Source organism: Mastigoproctus giganteus, chromosome 2, assembly GCF_048544385.1.
Source record: "Mastigoproctus giganteus isolate SK-2022 chromosome 2, ASM4854438v1, whole genome shotgun sequence".
NCBI lineage: Eukaryota > Metazoa > Arthropoda > Arachnida > Uropygi > Thelyphonidae > Mastigoproctus > Mastigoproctus giganteus.
The window spans coordinates 140,507,981-140,530,299 of NC_143576.1; the positions used below are offsets into that span (position 1 = coordinate 140,507,981).

The 22,319-nt window shown below is 37.5% G+C and overlaps 1 protein-coding gene across 1 annotated transcript in view; it reads right to left on the minus strand.

Moving 5' to 3' along the window:
- Positions 1-10,177: 10,177 nt before the first annotated feature.
- The window catches only part of LOC150089619 (WD repeat-containing protein 11-like), a 334,891-nt gene continuing 322,749 nt past the window's right edge, over positions 10,178-22,319 (minus strand). Inside the window, exons 24-26 of the mRNA XM_090390050.1 lie at positions 19,249-19,386; positions 18,973-19,034; positions 10,178-10,334 (exon numbers count right to left, since the gene is read on the minus strand). Coding sequence (XP_090246176.1) covers positions 10,190-10,334; positions 18,973-19,034; positions 19,249-19,386 — 345 coding nt within the window. The 3' untranslated portion in view covers positions 10,178-10,189. The remainder of the gene's footprint in view (positions 10,335-18,972; positions 19,035-19,248; positions 19,387-22,319) is intronic.

The window sequence follows — 22,319 nt, forward strand, 5'->3', positions numbered from 1 at the left end:
ATATTTTGGCTTATGTTAACATTTATGGACAAATTCAATGGAAAATTTCAGTGAAACACAAGCAGTTGCTCTTGACATCTCAAAGTATTTCGATCATGTTTGGCATCAAGGTCTTCTATACAAGCTTCCATCTTATGGTTTGCCAACTGTTTTTTGTGATTGGTTTTCCAGTTTTCTCTCTGACCGCTCACTGAGGGTGATGGTAGATGGCTCTCTGTCTTCTAACTTCTCCACTAATGCTGGTGTCTCCCAAGGTTCAGTTCTTTTCCCCACTCTAATCCCCTTGTGTAATAATGACCTTCTTCCATGGACTGGAAATCCTATCCATAGTTTTGCCAATGAAAGCACATTGCATTCCACTTTCCATTTTCAGAAATCTTGCCCTGCTCAATCAGCTTCAACTTGAATATTCGCTACCAATTCCTTAAATGCCGATCTCCAGGTAATTCTCCAGTGGGGTAAAGACAACTTAGTTGATTTCAATCCTTCTAAAACTCAGTAGTAGTAGTGGCATTTGATGCAAGAAAGCAAGTGTATGAGCTTATGCAGCATCAGCCAAAAAAAAAAAATCAACTGCCATTTTCTGGAACAACCTTCTTTCATACGTATTTCCTGAAAATTACAGTCTACAGAAGTTCAAGTCTAATGTCAACAAATATCTTCTGTTGACATTAGACTTGAACAACTTCCAACCCAAGCACGGTACTATGTATTATAGGTTCTAGTACCGCTCGTGTTTGGGGTTTTCATAAGGAAAAAAAATAATAATAATAAAAATTGTATTTAGCAGTCACAGTCTTGAACCCTGTTCCACCCAAAGAGTGCATGCTACTGCACTCATGCTCCTGACCACTTGGCTACACCAGGCCTATCAATGGACACTGCTCTTCTTGGACTTTAACTGAAGGTCCCCAGCGTTCGGTGATTGGGCCCATTGTGTTTTCTATATTTATCAATGATATAGATGAAGGTATATCAGGCTTAACATACAAGTTTGCAGATGATATGAAGATTGGCAGGGTTGTAAATGACAGTACGCTACTCTAACAGGATCTAGCAAAGTTACGCGTGGGCTGAGAAGTGGCAACTGAAGTTTAACATTGACAAATTCAAAATACTGCATATAGGTAGCAGCAACCTCAGAATAACGTACCAACTGTGCAGAATTACAATTAGGGTAGTGGAGAATGAAAAAGACCTGGGGTCAGAGATTTTCTCTGAACAGTGCAGACAGGTTGCCAGAGCAGCTCACGGGGTTTTGTCAATGATATAGAGGAATTATCCCCTAATATAAGGCAATGGTCAGGCCACATCTTGAGTATTGCGTACAGGTGTGGAAGCTTCAATTTAGGTAGGATGTTGAGCTGCTGGAACAAGTACAGAGAAGGGCAACAAAGGGTTGCTCAACTAAGAGAGGTTTAAGTTATGCAATTTGCGCTTAGAGACTAGGCACCTGCATAGTGATGTGATTGAGGTGTATAAGGCCTCGAATGGTATAAATTCAAATTGAGGAAAGGCAGTTGCAGAATAGATGTGCAGAAATTTGAGTTAACCAGAGGCTGGTTGATTGCTGGAACCAGTATCATTAAAGTTCCATTGGTTGTTGTGGAAGTTGAAAGCTTAAATAAATTCAAGAACTGGACAAATGTTTGCAGCGAATGGATCGGGGAATTGGTTTTTTTTTTTTTTTTTTGGCTAATGTTTGAGAAATTGAATTACTGTTAAGATCACTGGATTGAGTTGGCTAAAAAGATAGGAGACTGGGTTGTTATAAATGGTCAGTCTTTAGGGTGGAACAATATAATAAGTGGGGTCCTTCAGGGATTGGTCATTTCATATTTCTAATTTTCATAAATGATACTTACTGGTATCCAAGGTAAGCTGTCAAAGTTTGTGGGTGATTTGGTGGCAGGAAGGTGGATTACAATCTGAATTAGGCCATGTTGTTTTGAAAGGACTTTGAATGTTTGCATATGTGGTCTGAAATGTCAACTTAAGTTTAATTAATGCATCTAAATGTAATATTATGCATTTTAGGAGTAGATGTCCTGGTGTCACATATAAGCCAGGTGTAGAGGAGTAAGAGTGATTCGGGATGAAAAAGATTTAGGTGTTATGATTCTTTGACACAAAATTTCCCATGTCCATGATTTACAGGGCCTCTGCTAGCAGGGAGTAGAATATCATTATCCCTTTTTACAAGGTGATGATTATACTGCATTAGAATATTTATCCTAGTTTTTAAATATGCTGCTTTTTTTTTTTTTTTCTTTTCTCTATTTGCAAGAGTCTGGAGACAGCACCAAAAAAAAAAAGAAAAAAGCATATACCTTCAGTAGTGGGTTCAGAGAAGGGCTTCCAGATTGGGGACCAGTGCAAAGTTTGACAACTAGAGATCTAAAGGAAGATCTGAGGTGTATAAAGCACTGAAGGAATTGAATAAAATGAATGAGGAAAGCTTGTTTTCCTCTTGTGGGCAAGACCAAGTTAAAAAAACAAAATCTCTGATAATAGCATAAGGTTGAATGAAGTTCAACTGTGGACAGGTTGTTGAATATTGGAGTAAGTTGCTCCCCAAAATGGTGGAGGTAGTGAATCTAGCAAAGCTTAAAGCAGAATTGGAAAATTTCAGAATGGTATAAAGATTCTGTTTTAATTATTATTATTATATTTATTTTAGATGATGCAGAGAAAGTTCACTTCCTTGCATTATTTTGGCCTTACTAAAAATGCTCATTTTGATAATGACATTACTTATGGCTTGTAGTTCATGCATAAAAGAGGACAATCCATGTACAGAAAATACGAAATAACGAAAGGGTCTAAAAATTAGATTAACCAGAAATCATGTCAATTTTTGGCTATGCTTTATCAAGTGTTATAGCAGGTAAAGAGATGTATTGTTATCAAAACAATATCATAGTTTGACATCAAGGTAGCCACTGTGGTCTACTCTTTGTGTGAAAACTGAAAACACTGGGGATAATTTTTAGATCTCCCAGCAAGTTAGCTGTACTTTAAATAGCTGTTTACTCTGTTGAATCAGCCACTATGTTATTTTTCCTCATAGTGTTGATTTTAGTACATTCCTAGTTTTTAAATATGCTGCTTTTTTTTTTTTTTTTTTTATTCATAGCAAGTCCCCCTAAAGATTTCTTGATTTTCCAAACTAGGGGAAACCAACCAACATTCTGAATAAAACTGAAAATTTCACCAACTCTTAACTTTTTATTACAAGGGGCATTCAATAAATTATCTACCTACGTATGAATGAAATGAGATAGAGGCAAAAATCTGTTTTTATCTTTCAATGTAACTCCCCTGAACTTCAATACAGTTGTTCCATTTTGTTGGCAATGAGAAAATACCAGAAAAATAAAATTTTGTCCTGTCCATCAAAGAATGCAGAAACAGCAGACTACAGTTCATTATCATCAGCAAAGCAATTTCCACATACATTTTTCTTGAATTGTCGAAACAGGAAATGGTCAATAGGGGGGCCAGATCCAAACTGTAAGGCGGATGGGTAAGTTCTGTAAAGTCAATCTCTCAAAGCAGCAGCAACAGCATGTGATCTGTGCACTGGTGTAGTGTCGTGAAGAACCAGCACACTTCTGGAAAGTTTCGCATGGTGTTTTTCCATTATGACATCTCTTAGGTTGTATAGTAGGGATGCATATGAATTCCCAGTGCCTGTCTGCTTCTGTTTCAAGTAGTGAATGTACAAAATTCCCTCAGCATCCCAAAAAATGATGGCTGTAATCTTGCCAGCTGAAGGTTGTGTCCGAAATATTTTGGGTAAGGGAGAACCCTTGTGCTTCCATTGCATTGATTCTTGCTTGGTCTCAGGATCCCAGTGATGAACCTGTTTCATCACCTGTAAACAATTCTGGAGATGAAAGTTTCAAGATCCCTTCCATAAAGCTCTAAATCAGAATATGGCGTTGAGGATAATTATCCTCATAACACCTGCACAGGGGGTCAGAAATCTTGGGATCCACCTTGCACTGATCTTAGTCATTCCCAAATGTTCATGGAGGATGGTTATAACTGCACCCTCAGGTATGTCATATTCCCTAAGGATTTGGGACACCTTTAAACATCTGTCATTCAGCACAACGGTTTTCACAGATAGGCACATTTCTGGAGTCAGGACCGGCTTAAGGCACGATCGAGCAGTTCCCCTGAACAGGGCCAAAATTTAGGGGGTGCAAAATGCCCCAAAAATTCGCTGATTTGTTGTAAATTTCAAGTTGGAGGGAGCAGCAAAAAATCTCACACAGGGCACTGATAGACCTGGGGCCGCTTCTGTCTGGAGTGGTAACTTTCACAGGCCTTCCTGGATGTGGATCATCTTTGATGTGGACTCTCTTCCCAACTTAAGGATCTAGAATTGTACCCGACAAACTTCAATCTAAAAATCAACCCACTGAAGTCTGCTCAGGTTATATTCTCCCTTAAATCCATGCCAACAATACTCAACGTTTCACTCGCAGGGGTACGAATACCAAGCGTTCTGTTTGACCAAAAGATGTCCTTTGTCAACCAGATCAACAAAATCAGTACCAAATTCTCTCATCTAGGGTGGATCTCAAAGCAGCAGCTGCTACACGTCCGACATCCTGTCACTGTTAAAAGGTTTATCACCTCCACCATCTACCGCGCCATTCTCTATGGTGCAGAAATATGGGCCTCTGCTGCACATACAAACCTCAAGCGTGTGTACACCGCTGAATACTGGTTACTGAAATCGGCCAATAACAAGCTTCGACTACCTCCCGCTACCACAACCACCATGATGGCACAAGCACTCGACATCCCAAGGATGAAGTTCCTGATCGTGGAAAAGAGGCTGGTCTTCACAGCCAAACTCATCACAGGCCAGATATCATCTCCAAATATTTGGAATGCTTGCTCTTGGAGGATTCCACAGCCAAGCCTAAGGTTGGTACCAGCACTCGTGGCTCACCACAACAGGCTTGTACTCACTGAGAGATTTCTTCCCAAGCGGATGCTCGCTGCCCTCAACCGTGTGGACGCTGACATCATAATAAGTAACAAGAAGGACAGACACAACTTTATCAAAGCCCTTGAACCCTGATATATTGCCAAGTTGTATTTATTTCTGTATTTATGTCTAGCTCTGTTTTTATGCTATATTTGTATTTCTTTTGCATTTGTGATCAGTATTTTGTAGCCTTTTGTATTTGTACGCCGTACTTATCTTTTCTCTAACTGCTATATGTGAACCCCTGGCGCTCATCACTGTGATGGGATATTGTGCTGTAACTCTACTTCACAATAAAGATTTATTTATTTATTTACTCCACTTGAATTGTTTTGACCAGAATTTCACCTGGTATTCTGAAGATGCACTGTTGCCATACACAGCCAACATCCTTTCATGAATGGCCCTTGGCCCATTACCTTCTTTAGTGAGAAACGTAATGACTGAACGATGCTCAAATTTCAGCAAATCCATAATTTGATATGGGTGTCTTCCTTTTTTCTGTTACAACAGCACAACCTAAAAACATAGTGGGATAAAAATTAGCATGATTCAAGATGAGATATGTAGGAACATGACAATCATGTATCATTTAAATATAACTGTGGAGCCTGTCCTTTGTATGATTTTATTATTATTTTTAGATGAAGTTAATATAAGTTTGGAATTGTGAAGTGAACTGGTCAGCCTAAACAGAATATAAAACCAATTACAACAATATTAGCCTAATAGAGAATAGTGTATTTATGTGTGTGTCATTTCAATATTGATAACACCAAAAAGAACAAATCATGTTTGGTTAAAATAATATATACACATGGTCTACAAAATAAAACAGTGTACAAGTTTAATCTGAAATAATTATTCACAAATATTATACATGTCATTATTCTCGAAGAAATAATGTACAGTTACAGTGTACACTTACCTTATTACAAAATAAGCTATTAAATATTAATTTTAAGTTATATGCAAATTTTACAGATCTGGATTTTACTCAATATACATTATGTGCATTTTTCACTGTAGCTAATGGAATAAAAACCACCATGATGATGCAAATCTATTATATACAAGTCACTTTGATAATACAAATCATTGACTGTTTGATTGCTATTTCAATACAGTTTACAATTTCATTTTATTTTTATTTATATTTTTAGAAATGATGCACATAAAATCAAGTATATTAGGCATGATATATATATATATTCAATATGTAAATTTCATTAATAAAATTGACTACCTTTGAGGGTGTTTTTCTATAAAATAAAAAAACTTGGGACCCACCAAAAAACTTGGATTCACAAAAGGCTGAATATAATTACTTTTATTTCTAAAATAAAAGGAATTATATTCAGCCTTCTGTGAAACAGTACAACTTGAATTAAGCACTAGTTCAAAGAATCAACAAAAATGTGGTGCTTAAGATAGGCTGGAACTCAATAAAGAAAATAAAAATATATGCCCAATTTTAGTAACTCTGAATAAGACATTTTATTAAAAATAAAACTATATAAAATTTTTTTTTTTTGTTGTTTGTTTGTTTGTTATTTGGTTTTTAGGAGCATTAGCAACTAAGGCCATATTGCTCCGGGGATATGCGGTGGTCATTCCCTGACCTTTCCGCACCCTCCGTATTTGGTGATCACAGGCTCGAAACCCAGTCTAATCAAGAAGTGTGTGCTAAAAACTGCTGCTGCTACCCACCTGGCTACGGAGGCACCTTTTTTTTTGTTGTAAAAAGATTTACAATTTTGGTCTAGTTAAGGTTTTTCTTATATCATTTAGCATTGATTCTTCAAATTTTTCTGGCTGAAAAAACATTTTATCATAATCTTCATTAGTAGTAGTAGTTTTTTTAATTTAAACAATTTATACAGAGTGGCATCAATGTAAATTTACAAATTTCTCAATAACTGTCTTACCCTTCAGTCTGCATCACTAATAACTATTTTGTTATTGAGAAGCTTGGCTATATAAAGCTTTCTTAAAGCCTATTCTTGCACATAATTGTGAAGCATTGAAAAACAAACATTTAAAATTAGTGGCATATTTCCTGCCCAATTACCAAAACACACATTTGACCCACATGTCTCCTAATGGACATGCTTGATTTCTTGTTTCAGATATTGTTCGCACCAGAAGCAAGCATCTTGGTGGCATCCAGTCACCATAACATGCAACTTTTTAAATTTTTGTTGCTTTCAAGTTTTGTTTGTTGATAGTGAAGATAATATCCATAGCAGGTGCTAAAAATGTTATAAAAAGTGCATGTGTAAAGCATGTTGTGGGGGGGGAATTATGCAGAGAAATAAATTTCAAATATACATTTCCAATATGAAAAATGGATTTTTCACATTTGTGATTGGAAAAGACTGAAAATAAAGATGAAATTAGAAAAGTAAACAATGGTGAACAATTATTTCTTGTACAATTATTATTTCTAAACAATTATTTCTTGCCAATTTTTAAAGTTATAAAATATGGTTACTTTTTCTGAGTGTATGACTTCTTAAAGTAAATAGGAGTGCCTGTTGGGGGGGGGAGAGTTAGTTAAAATTGAAACTTTGTGATGCAGCATTTTTAACAGTGCTGAAGTATACTGTAAAGAAAGCATGATGAAGATATTGCATTCTTTTATGAAGAAGGTTTCGGTTTTCCCCAAATAAAACCTGCCGCAGGTAAGGTTACCATGTGACATTTCTCCTATTCATTTTACATGCATACATATTAAGGTTTTGCTTATTGGGCTGAGCTGTTCTTGTTTCCTGTTTGTAGTACCGAACTGAAAACTGGTTTCTCTGTAAATAATGCCTCATTTGGAAGCATGCAATTCACCATAAGAAATTGACAAATATGACAGAGTCCCTCTCTCTCTCTCTCTTGTATGTACAGCACTTCTGTTCAATATTCACATTTAAAGTGACTTATTAACTGTAATAAGCTTGTATTTACCATAAAAACATTTACCTAATCAGTCAGTCAGTCAATTAGTTAGGCATTGAAATATTAAATTAGTCAATTGGGCATGGAAATATTAAAGGTTTTAAAAACATGTAGAATTAAATTTGCTTTCAATAAAAAAAAATTGTTTAATACAGGCGAGAAAACATTTTGGAATGAATACACTGCTTGCTACTCAGTTTAGAAAGGTTAGTGCTTAAGAGAGGGTGTTCCTAAGAAGGATTTATATGGGATTAACAGAGAGTGGTGTTTATTAGAGGGTCACTTAGATCAGGTTTAAATGCATCCTTGAAACCAGTGGCACAAAATACAGACATACACATGGAATGTTTCTGCAAAATGTATGTATATTTGAAATAAATACTTCAATATTTATCTATTGTAATTAGCACATTTAGCAGAGATTTAAATTAATAAAAATAGTTCTTGTCATAATCAATTAAATATATAAAAATTACCAATATTAAGAATGAGAAACATTAGACAAGTTAATTTATAACTTATTTAAACATAAATACTAAATTAAAGTTTAATCAAATGGTACCAAAAATCAAATCAGAACAAGGAAAAAAAAAAAAACCCTCATAAATAACAAACAAAAGAAACAGAAAACCCAGATTCTGCACACTCTTGTTTTTTTTTTTTAATCTTGATACAATAAATGTTCCTAAGAAAAAAAACAATGCTAAAGCAGTATACTTTGGTCCACATTGTCAACCCCAGGGGCTCACATCTGGTGAGTATGGGCTTGGCACACCCAGGGTCCTGAACTGGATATCATCATTCTTCTCTTTCTTGGTCTCTCTCTCTCTCTCTCTCTCTCTCTCTCTCTCTCTCTCTCTCTCTCTCTCTCTCTCTCTCTCTCTCTCAGGGTAACTTGGAAAGTTTTTTTTTTTTGCCTGGTGCAGCATAAGCCTCAGGCTTCCTTGCACCACATGACTAATAATAATAATGTTCCCAAAGTTTGTGCTTCTTAAGCTGCACATTTGTATTCTATTCAGATATACTCATTCAGTGGCATAACTGTTCCTGGGTACCCACACAGGCCCTCCCTAACAAGAATTGAACTAATCTTTTGTTAACTACAGTGTGTGTGTGTGTGTGCATGCACACACACATGGGTAGTGTTGGATCATATGAATACCACTGAATACCACAAACTTTTCAAGAGAAAGTTAATGGAAATGTCCAATTACATGTTCAGTACACTATGACATTGCTTTTTCTATCATTATAAAGCTAATATGCATTAACATTATAATGACAGATATTGGAAGTTCTGAAGAATGAAGTGAACAAACTTTTATTGGCTCATCCTGGTACAAAGTTTCATTCTGTAGCTATTATAAATAGTTCCATTAATTTGATTACCGACACTTTTCTAGTTACCAAATATTATAGAGGGATATGTGGTTTAAATAATTAATGAAGAATGCATTGGTGACTTTTAAGCAAAAAATATTTTACATTTTGTCATAACAAACAGATGTCATTATATAACCCAAGTAGTAGTATACAGTACAGAAGTTTAGCATATTTATAAAGGAGACAAAAATTTTAATTATACTGAATAAAAACTGTTCCTTTCATAAAGAAACAATGCAACTTCAGTTTAGCCCAGTGGTTTTCAACCAGGGTGCCGCAACAACATTCCATGGGTGCCGCGTAATTTGGGTTTAAGTTACTTAAACTTATTATTTTTTAATTTATATGTTTATTTCATTATAAAAAGGTGTACAGTATCTTTTTAATTTTGTGGTGATCTATAATTGATGTTTACTTAGTACCTCTACATAAAGAATAAAATTATATACTGTATATATATAATTTGTACTATGAAATGTAATTTTTATAATTATATCATTGTAATAAATATCATATATATATTTTAATATTATAAATTACTTAGGGGTGCCGTATTAAAAAAAGGTTGAAAACCACTGGTTTAGCCCAATGACAATCTTAAATCATTGACAAAGAAATTGATCAATTTAATTTTTCATGCTCCATAGATGAAGGATTTAAATATATTAACTTTACATAAATAATTTATATTAAAAATAAGAAGGAAACAAAATTACTGGACACACTAGCCATCACAATATAACTTTTTATAACATATTTTTGAAAGACTTTTTTTATAGTTTATTTTTTTATACATCATGAATTAAAGTTTGACTAGCATGCTAAATAGCAATGGCATCACTGGAATGTTTATGAATCTTCTGATAAGATTTGAATTTCTTTTTTCAAATCAGTTCCCTGCTCTCCAGCTAGGCAACAAAAGTGAAAAGCACCTTTATAATTCTTCAACGATAAAAGATATCTTGCATAGTCCAAGTGGATGGCTTCAATTAAGCTTTGTAATGAAAAATTGAGGATTAAATAATGTTGTATACACACATATATAATTTAGATCAAAGGAATATTTGTTTCTCATTAATCCCTATTACTAGCTGAGGCCACAGAATACAGTATAGTTGCTACACAATTATCTGAATGATAAAAAAAAAAAACCACACATACAGATATGGGTGCTACTATAGCACGCAGGCTACTGGCATTCTATACAGCAGTCTATTCAAGTTGAACTGTGGTTTTTTTTTAAATCGACTAATACTTGGCTAGTGAAAAAAGGTTAGGTTAGTTTGTGCCACTAATTTGGGATGGATTAAAGTGAAAAAAACTGCACCATATATGATACCACATGCTAAAGATTACGGACACCATTTTTCGCTTGAATCTGTCCCAAATTGGTGCTGTACACTAACCTAAGCTTTTTTCACTAGCTGAATATTAGTCTATTAAAAAAAACCACAGTTAAACTGAACAGACAGAATAGACTATCGAATTGACTGAATAGGATGCTGGTTGCTTATTTGGTTTTTAGGAGCATTAGCAACTAAGGCCATATTGCTCCTGGATATGCGGTGGTCATTCCCTGACCTTTCCGCATCCTCCGTATTTGGTGGTGACGGGCTCGAACCCAGGTCTAATCAAGAAGTGTGTGCAACGCACTGCTGCTCCTTCCCACCTGGCTACGGAGGCGCCTAGAGTGCTGGTAGCCTGCATGCTGTAGTATATTCTAACACTTTAGTGTCCGTAGACCGCACGCTATAGTAGTACCCAGATATGTTTAGCTACATCACAGGTGATGTGCAATCAACTGAATGCTTCAAAATCACTCTGTAATTTTACAATTTTGATTTTTCAGAGTAGTAATAATCCTGTTATGGGGAAACCTTTCAAAAAAAAAATTTGAATATCTGTTTATTGCTACTGTTCATTTATTTTCCCTTCTTAGCCTGGCTGCAATCCGTAACATCAAATTCCTCTTAAATTCTTTATTTATTTATTATACTAGGAGATCCCTGCTGAAAACTGTAGGGCGCCGCAGATGCATCTGCACGAAGCTCCACTTGATGTAAACAGCGGGCGGCGATTGATGACAACTTGACATGATCTTCGATTTATTCAAGTATAACCAAAGGGGCTCACATCTGGTGAGTATGGGCTTGGCACACCCAGGGTCCTGAGCTGGATATCATCATTCTTCTCTTTCTTGGTGATTCCCTTCTACTTCTCTCTCTTAGGGTAACTAGGGAATTTTTTTTTGGCTGGTGCAGCATAAGCTTCAGGCTTCCTTGCTCCATATAGCTAAAATAATAATAATTACAACATGGATTTTTAAGGTTTGAAGAGTATCACAGATGAAAGTAAGTAAATTAAGTCAGGTAAGAATAGTTTTTGTGATTGTATTTGCCTATTTTGCTCTTTTGAGATTGCTTTTGCTCAGCACGATCACTACAGCAGAAGCAGTAGCAAGCTCACTGGTGCAGCCACTGATTTGAGTACATCTCAAAAGCCCAAAAACTTTGAATATATTATACTTCAAACTGTTTGTGATAAGGTTATTTTGTATGGAAAACATAATGCTAATGACAGAATTAACTTATATTTAGGGCGCCTCCGTAGCCAGGTGGGCAGGAGCAGCAGTGCGTAGCACACGCTTCTTGATCAGACCGGGGTTCGAGCCCGTGACCACCAAATACGGAGGATGAGGAAAGGTCAGGGAATGACCACTGGGTCCGGGAATCCGGAGCAATATGTTCTTAGTTGCTAATGCTCCTAAAAACCAAATAACAATAACTTATATTTAGTTTATAAGAGTTTTCTTTGTCTACTGGCGTTTTCCCGCCAAAACTGGAAAAATCCTGATTTTTGACTTATCTTTTTTTTTGACTACACTGGAAATAAACACTTCAAACCACTACTTAAAACGTCAGAAATTGACTTATTGCTACAGAAGTGTATTTAACTCAGAAATTATGGCTGAAAAATCAAATAATGGCAAAATCCTGAACGACTTAAGACTCCTCTGAAAATGAAGTTAGAGTGCTTAGGGAGAAAACCACTATTAATGAGGAAAATGGTAAGGACTGGATAGCTGGCCTCCTCACTATTAACAAGGGCAGGAAAGGGAAAAAAAATCAAGAAACTATAGATATTCCAGAGCTGCAACAAAAGACAGAACTAAAACTAGGCTACTTAACAAATTTGAATGACTCTATCAAACAGGCAAAGGAAAGCAGAGTGTATCTAGAAGAATATACGCACAAGCAAACCAACAGGATTACTTCTGCAATTAGGCTGCAGATAGTGAACTTTTGGTCACTGCTTGGGCAGTGCCTGATTGAATTAAACACAGAGAACCAAGTGTTAAAATCAAAATTAGGATTATAATTGAGAAGGAAAACAACTATAAAACAATGAATATATTAACCTATGCCCAAGCTGCAAAGGTTAATGGCAAACAGGACATAACTAGAGCTAAACAAATAGCTACTAAGCAACCTAATATAAACAAGGAAAGCAACATTATCATTCTGAAAGAAAAAAAGTGATTCCACTTATAAAACCAATGAGGCAGTTAAGGACACAGTCCTTAACTGCCTCATTGGCAGTTAAGTTGACAGTAACAAAGTTGAGGCCTCATCTGAAAGAAATAAAGATAAACAACATGCGAAAAATCAGGAATAATGGAGTCCTGATCGAGGTAGCAAGCTAGGATCTAAGAAAAATAGAAAACCATCCTGAGGTGGAAAAACTGGGTTTGCTCTCTGAAAAACCAAAAGGGAAAAAGCCAAATATTATAATCTTTGATGTACCTGTGTCAGTAATAGAAAAAGAATTCATGATGGACATCTACTTCAAAAACTTTAACATTGAAATGACAATAGATGAATTTTCTGCTGAAAAGAGAAACAAAAAACAAAAGGAATGGACAGATCAACATAATTGCAGAAATTACACTGAAAACTTTTAGCATTAGCATTTAGCATTAGTAGAGGCATTTGATGCAAGAAAGCAAGCTTATGCAGCATCAGCCAAAAAAATTAAAGTAAAATAAATAAATAAAAAATAACCACTTCCACTTCACCCCTCTGTTCGTTCGAAATACCTGTCCAGCCGAGCCTTAAACTTGGAAGGTATTATAGGGAAAACTGAGAATCTATGCTGGCTGGACCAGTCATAGATTTAGGGAACATTTCCCTATCCAAAGATGCTTTAACTGCCATAAATATGGTCACATTGCCAGAGACTGCAGTCAGAAAGAACCTGTGTGTGGTCACTGTGCAGTAGCTGGCCATAATTACAAAAATAAGTCGCAGCAACCAAAATGTGCTACCTGCAAGGCAGCATGGCTGACTGACTATACACATAGTATCAGGGATGATAAGTGCCCCTGTTATAAAAAAATAATGGTAAAACTTATACAATCTAGGACCAACTATGGGCCAGATTGAAAACATAAATGTGACTAGGGCTCTTAAATCTCGTCCAATTGAATGCTCAAAGAGCAAGGGCTATTGTAGTTCAGCTCAAACTCAAATTTCTTGCGCACTACTCCACTGTGAAAGAACAACCTTGATAATCCGGCAGAGTCCGTTTATTTAAACATTCGTTGAAATGGAGGGGAAAATGGATAAAACCATGGACCCACTGCATCAGACCCAAAGGGACGAATGTATTGCCATACTTAACCAACAGGATGAAGGAAAGGACCTCCGTTCCAGGGCCCCTCAAACTGGCAAGAAAAAATCCAGGCAGGAAACGATACCAAAAGTCAGAACGGGAAATGCGTTCCCAAACCGAGTTAAAGGAGACGAAAGAAAACTCCACAGTGACAAAAGAGAGCAGAGATGACAAAGTGCAGGAGCCACCCCTGGATCCTACCCTACCAGAGGGCACAATATATGAAAAGTCCCTGTTCCTAAAAACTTAAAAACTGCTTGAGAGTGTCCGTACTTCTGACACTTAAAACACAGGACAGTGTTTGGAATGCATGGTCTAGGCGGCTAGTTTAGGTATCCAGCTTTTACAGTTTTTGGTGGTTTTGTGGTGTTGAAGGTCAGAATTATATTTTTCGTTGGGATAATTTCTCCATCTCTTTTAATTGTTATTCTTTTGACTTGAATAACCCCTTGATCTTTCAGCTCTTCTTGGATTTCATCTTTGGAAATATTGAGGAGGTCCCATTCTGTAATTACTCCTTTCAAGGTATTCCAGATGGAATGAGTAACTGTTATTGGAATATCTCCAAATGTTTTTGCTTTCATTAAATGCTCTGCTTGTTTTTGGTTTGTCATCTCTACTAGTAGATCCCCTGATTTGTCTTCTGACTGTTTTATGCTTTCAAGAGTTTTTTGGATTCGAAATGGTGACAAACTTCTGATGGGTTGTTAATTCTTGGAATGAATAATTAAGAACAGCAGTGCAACTAGAGGGAGCGTCTCTGTCTTTTGTCACTTAGCTGTACCTGAACCAATTTCGTCTAGTTTTCTGCTAGTTTGCATAGCAGAAACATGGCCTGTGCTTGCCATGTTTGCTCCTTTTAGCCCTTGGCATGAGGACTTTTTTTCTGCCAGGGTTTCTAAGTCCCGCCACGGGGAGGCAGGAGCAGTGCTGCTAGGAGGCAAAGCGGTTGAAGTGTTAGCCGGTTAGTGGAACTAGAAATATATGAAAAGGAAAAGAAAGGTGAATTTCCTTTCTGTGTTCTGACTTGTAGGCTTCAAGTAAGAACTGTTTTTAAATAAAATTATTGGGAAAAGGACGAGAACTTAAAAATAACTTTATTCACTTATCAAGAGCACACCATAAGTCGCAGTAATATCACTTGGTCTCGAAAAATGCTAGGCACACGGGGCCCAATCCCAGATAACCTTCTGGGATTGGCCCCAGGATTGCTAAATAGCCTTCATCCATTAGGAATCTATCTAATCAATCAGTTCCTGACAAGGGGTGACAACTATCTTGATCTTGTGCTATCATCAAGTGACTGTGAACTTGATTCAATAGCAGAAACTGCCTTTCAATCTGATCATATGCCAATTTTAATTAACGTGTCTTTTCTGACTCCAAACTACAATGTCTTGACTAGGGTCCACACAAAGGTAATAACCAGCCCGAAATTAATCAACACTAGTAAATGCCTTGAAGCAGCCGCTGCAATTCCTTGGAATGCACTTCAGCAGGGTGATAGCCAACTTGCCATGGATCTGTTAACTAGCTGGCTCGTCACAATTACCAAATTTGCAGCCTCAGAGAAAATAAGGATCTCGGAACGCACGAGAGGATGGTGGACCCCTGAGCTCAGCAACAGCTTTAAGATTAAACAGCAACTCTACAAACAATGGAAAAGAATAGGACAAATCCCAGACCGAATTGCTTACTCTAAAGTACGAGCAAGCTTCAATTGACTCAAGTCTCAAGCCATAAAACACCACGTTGAAGTCACACTATGTAAGGGTGCCCCATCATACCGACAGAAACATTGTGATCTCTCCTCACAGCTCGATCCTGATGTCTGGATGGACTTTATTGCATGATTTTAGCAAGGTAACCATGAGTCCAGTGATATTCCTCTGCTTGATAATGATGTGCCCAGAGATGCACTTGCAACCATCTTACAGTACATACTGAAAATGCTTACCACACACATCCTCCCTCACAGGCCACATCAAATTCATTATGTGTTGCAGGACAGATCAACAATTAGCAATCTGCATATGACCACCAATGCCATCCTTGGATCGTTTGAGGAGAAAGAAGAAATTGCTATCACATACCTGGATCTACAAGCAGTGTTTGATAGTGTCAACATCCCTGCCTTGCTTAAGCTCCTTCAAAATTTCTATCATATCACAGGCCAAGTATTGAAGTTTCTGACATCTCTTCTTCAGAATAGAACCATCAAAATGTCCATAGGAAAGCAGACGTATACTAGGCAAATACAAGCAGGCATGCCACAAGGGGGGGGTCCTGTCTGGAATTCTTTACACAGCTTGAAGCTCTTAACAAAAATAAAATCAACCGATAAAGCAATAGACACAACAGCAGCCATTAACAAGACTTTATCAGAAATAAAGCAGTACCTCATGAGATTTGACCTGCAAGTCAATCCTGCAAAATCTGCCATCATGGTCTTTTCATTGAAACCCACACCAACAATAATTCAACCTGTGATAGACGAAGTCTTGGTCCCCTGCGTCGAAAAGCAGAAAGATCTGGGTGTGACCTTTGATTGAAAATTAAGATTCCATCATCACATTGAAGAACTCTGGGCAAAATTCAACAGGAAACTGTGGATTGCCAAGCAGCACTTGCTACATATTCATAACACCAATCTGATAAGAACGTATATCAGGACAATGATCTTCAGAGGTATACTGTATGGGGCAGAGTTGTGGAGCTTGGCCGCAGACACAACAACCAAACCATTGACTGCCGTGGAATACTGGCTCCTGAAGTGGGCTACCTGGAAGTGTCATCTCCCACCACAACTTCACACAACACCGATGGCCAAAGCACTGAATTTAACCAGATTCACAGCCTTAATGAACGAAAGAAGACTAATCTTCACCATCAAAACGATCGCTGGAAGAATCTCAGCGCCCAACATTTGGGACACTGTGTGCTGGAGAATCCCTCAACCAGCACTCTGCTCCACTCCCAAGCTTCTTGCTCTTCCGTTGAGGTTACATTTTAAAGATCGGTTCCTCCCTTATCAGAAGCTCTATCTAGCTCAGTCCTTGGATGCAGACCTGTGCAAAATCACCAACAACAAAAAGTACAGACGGCGCATCCTGGATCTGCACGTATGTTCCACAACCACCAACTGATGTGAGATCGCTCCGGCTCGGCAAGAGATTTCAGGCAATTTCAGGGAAACTTGAATTCTAGAAAACTGTCGTGTTATTTTAATTTATTTTAATCTGATATATTATTGTTATTATATTTTATTTTTAACTAAATTAAATCTGCTGTATGCTATTTATTTATCCTATTATGTATTTATTACATTTCTGGCGAGATGATATCTCTGCCGCTTGTTAACTGGCTTAGTGCCATGAAGGGTTTGTAAAGGTAGGGTACTTGCGTGTACCTAGGCACCTTACAATAAAGATCATATTTATTTATTTATTTATAGGGACTGAACTATGAAGAGAGTGGCTGCATCATCTCTGAAGATGTCTTTACAAAACCTTACGTTGTTGTTGTTGTTTGGTTTTTAGGAGCATTAGCAACTAAGGTCATATTATGCGGTGGTCATTCCCTGACCTTTCCGCATCCTCCGTATTTGGTAGTGACAGGCTCGAACCCCGGTCTAATCAAGAAGCGTGTGCTATGCACTGCTGCTGCTGCTCCTTCCCACCTGGCTACAGAGGCGCAGGCGCCTCCGTAGCCAGGTGGGAAGGAGCAGCAGTGCGTAGCACACGCTTCTTGATTAGACCGGGGTTCGAGCCCGTCACCACCAAATATGGAGGATGCGGAAAGGTCAAGGAATGACCACTGCATATCCCGGAGCAATATGGCCTTAGTTGCTAATGCTCCTAAAAACCAAATAACAACAACAACAACAACAGAGGCGCAACGAAACCTTATACCAGAGCACTAGATGTTAAGTGTTCATAAGTGTGCATTGTTCCATAAGGAGTTTTTTCATGGGAGAGGAGACAATCCCTGCGTAATGCCAATGCATGACAAATGACATTTAGTATCTATCATTCGTGGACTCTGGAACAATGGAAAGAGGTCCTATAGAGTGGTAAGTTGTGCTGCATAACATTCAGTTCTGATGGTTAGTCTGGCTTCGATAAAGGTGAAGAATGCTACTCACTACAACATTGCATCATCTAAACAATGAAGTTGAGAGTAGGAAGCTTCATGGTGTGGACCAAATTCTTGTGTAATATATAGTGGATTCACTAGGGACAGAAAACTCTCAATGTCACACTGTATATTAGCATTTTGGACAACTCTACATTCTTCTTTTTCTGTGGAACTGAGTCTTTCATATTCCAGCACAATATTCAGTCCTTAAAGTGAGACATGTATACAATGACTTGAAGGAAACTAAGTTCCAGAATTGGCCTGGCCATCCTGGAGTACAGATCTGAATTCCATAAAACATCTTTAAGAGGAAATGGAACACAATTCAGCACAAGGCCAATGCATTCCACTTTGGCTGCTGTGATAACAACTGCACTGAAGGAGAAAAAGGTGCCAAATTCTACTTGGCTACTATTATGAAGTAGTCAAAAGAAACAATGTCATTCAGACCAAGGGTGGGCCCCATATGGTATTAATTTATTTAAGGGAAAAAAAAAAATTTTCAACGTTAACAGTGTCTAAATACTTCTGATAAACTAGTGTGCTATGTTATTTATTTTTAATTAGCCATCCTTCTATATTGTTGTCTTGATGGTTTTCCATCCCGGCAGAGGATACAGAACATGATTTTCCATCCCGATACAGAGGATACAGAACCTGACAACCCAGAAGATTTAACTCACAAAATGAGAGATACCAAGTGGTGTTTGAAAAAAATAATTCAATAAAAACAGAGCTAGAAAAAAAGTTCATGCTTAGGAGAATAACTTAAAAATAGTAGTACATGTACTTGCATATTATTATTATTTTTTTTCCCCACCAACTATGGAAAGCTTTTCACAAATTTATTTGTTCTTATTTTCGAGGCTATTGCATTCATGTTACACTAGAAATAAGTAACACTTTGCATAAGAGAATTATAATACTGTAAGGCAGCTAGGGAAAGATATTTATGAGTTGTGTAATATTATATTACACAATACTCTGCACTTAAAAAAAAAAATACTGAAAAACTGATTTATACCAAAATTTTTCAATAATTCATATAAAATCCAAATTTCATAATAAATAAATATATATGAATAAAGGATATTATTTTCTTCTGTTTTCTTTAAAATTTCAAACTCCTCACAAGCTTGCAAAAACAATGCAGCTCTTTCAGACATGTTGAAAGAATGTAACAACTCTAACACTTTGTAAAATTCACTCATTGAAAGAAGCACTAAGATGGCTTTAATCTAGAAAGAATGTGAGAGCAATATTTAGAAATATACTCAAGTTTATATCAAAATAATATACATATTAATTAGAGAAATTCCCTGCCTCTATCTCTATCATATTTTAGCACATGTGATACTTATGCTAAAAAAAGATAGAGATACGCAAAATTCTGAATCACTGCTCAAATGAGAAAAACAACAGGTTACACTCATAAATGTTGCATAAAATTAATTAACATTTGATGTTTTTATGAATGTGTCAAACAGTATGTGCTGTCATGCATATACAAGTTTAATAGGCACCAAGCCGTATGAGCAGTCATTTTCTTAATAATTTTCTTTACTTAGCATTAGCATTAGTAGAGGCATTTGATGCAAGAAAGCAAACTTATGCAGCATCAGCCAAAAAAAAAAAACCCACTTCCACTTCACCCCTCTGTTCGTTCAAAATACCTGTCCAGCTGAGCCTTAAACTTATTTAGGCTATCAACCTCCACCACAAGGAATGGAAGTCTGTTCCACCAACCAACCACCCGCTGGCTAAAGGCAAATTTCCGCACGTCTATCCTACATCTGTCTTTCCTCAATTTGAATTTATGCCCTCTCAGGTGATTTTTCTGAGCTAGAGGAAGAATCCCATCAGCATTGAGCATGTTTAAACCATTCAAGGCTTTAACACCTCTATCAGATCACCTTGCTGGTGCCTAGTCTCCAGACACTGTAATTTGCAAAACTTAAGCCTTTCTTCGTAAGAGCACCCCTTTGTTCCATTCACTAATCTTGTTGCCCTTCTCTGTACTCGTTCCAGCAGCTCTACATCCTTCTTGAAATGAGGCCTCCAGACCTGTATACAGTACTCTAGGTGTGGCCTGACCATTGCCTTATACAATGGAATATTCACTTCCTTATCCCTGCTGGAAAAATTCCTGTATATCATTGACAATACTCCATGAGCTACTCTTGCAGCCCATCTGCACTGCTCAGAGAACTTCATATCTGCCTGCACAACCACCCCCAAGTCCCTTTCATTCTCTACCACTGTCAGTGTAGTACCACAGAGTTGATACGTTGCTCTGGGGTTGCTGTTTCCCATGTGTAGTACTTTACATTTGTCAATGTTAAACTTCATTTGCCACCTCTCAGCCCATCTGCTCAACCTTTCCAGATCCTGTTGCAGCAGCATAGTGTCAGTAGTGTCCTTGACAACCCTGCCAACCTTTGTATCGTCTGCAAACTTGGACATTAAGCCCGATATACCATCATCAATATCATTTATAAATACAGAAAACAATAATGGACCCAACACTGAGCCCTGAGGGACTCCACTAATAACATCAGTCCACGATGAGCAGTGTCCATTGATTACCACTCTCTGTCTTCTCCCCCTCAACCACCCCTTTATCCATAGCAGCAATTTGCCTCCAATGTCACACTGCTCCAATTTGTGTAGCAGTCTTCCATGTGCAACAGTATCAAAAGCCTTTCTAAGATCCAAGTATATAATATCAAAGTTATTCCCTGCATCCAGTTCTTTTGTGACTGCATCATAGTATCCAATCAAGTTGGTCAGGCAAGACTTCCCCTTAACAAAACCATGCTGTGTCTGAGCTATAACTGAAGTCTTGTCTAAATGATCCTGCAGTGCTTCTTTAACCAGTGCCTCCATTAATTTTCCTGGAACAGAAGTTAAGCTCACAGGTCTATAATTACTTGTGTCAGCCTTTGATCCTCCTTTGTGAATTGGGGTCACATTTGCACATTTCCAGTCTATGGGTACCTCCCCTGAGTCCAAGGAAGCTCTCATAATTATGGCTAAGGGTTTGCTTACTTCCTTTGCTGCCTCCTTTAATATAACTGGATAGATCCCATCCACCCCGGGTGCCTTTCTTGTGTTTATCTTCAACAGTTTCTCCTCCACTTTACTCCCAGTTATTTCAAGATTCTGTAGCTTACTGCTAGAGCTGAATACACCTCTGGCATTCCCCTCGCTGAATAACTCCTCATGTGTGAATGTCGATGCAAAATATTCATTTAGTTTGTTAGCTACCTGAGCAGGATCATCAACACTTGACCCATCAATATCAAGTGGACCAATCTGATTCATCCCCTTCCTTCTAGAGTTTACATAAGTAAAGAACTCTTTGCTGTTTTTCTTTGCATCCCTTGCCAAGGATTTCTCGTAATCTGCCTTCGCCTGCCTAACCTCCTTTGTAACTTAGTTGCATATCAACTTGTATCTATCATAGGCTTCTGTGTCATGTGTTAATTTGTATGTATCCCATGCATTTTTCCTCTCTGCCATATGCCTCATTAGTTCATCTGACATCCATTTTGGCCTAAACCTTGAACAATATTTCTTAGTTGGTATGTAAAGCCTAGTAGCTTCCAAGATAAGTTCTTTGAATGCTTCCCATTTTGAATTTGCTGTTGGTAACATCATCAGTTGGTCCCACTGTATAGAATTTAAATACTGTCTCAGTCCATCGTAGTCGCCTTTACGGAAGCAATAACCCTTCCCTTTACCCCTAATGGTAGTTACCTCTTTGAGTAAATCCCACTTCAGCACACTGTGATCACTGCCACCTAGTGGTTCATTTATCTGCAGATTCTTAATGCATGAAGAATCACTGCTGATAATCAAATCAAGAGTATTACTCCCTCTAGTTGCCTCCCGAACATGCTGATGTAGAAAACAATCATCCAATAAATCCACAAAAGCCCTGCTAGTGTGTGAGTAACCAGCCCCCAAATTCCAGTGAATATCTAGGAAATTAAAATCTCCCATTATAAGACACTCTGATTTACTGGCCCACTCTATTTCCCTGTACAGTTCCTTATTATACTCATCAGAGTCATTAGGCCTATAGCACACTCCTACTCTCAATTTTGATCTCCCAATGTTTATGTCACACCAAACTGACTCCACACTGCACTGTCCAGCAATGTCGACT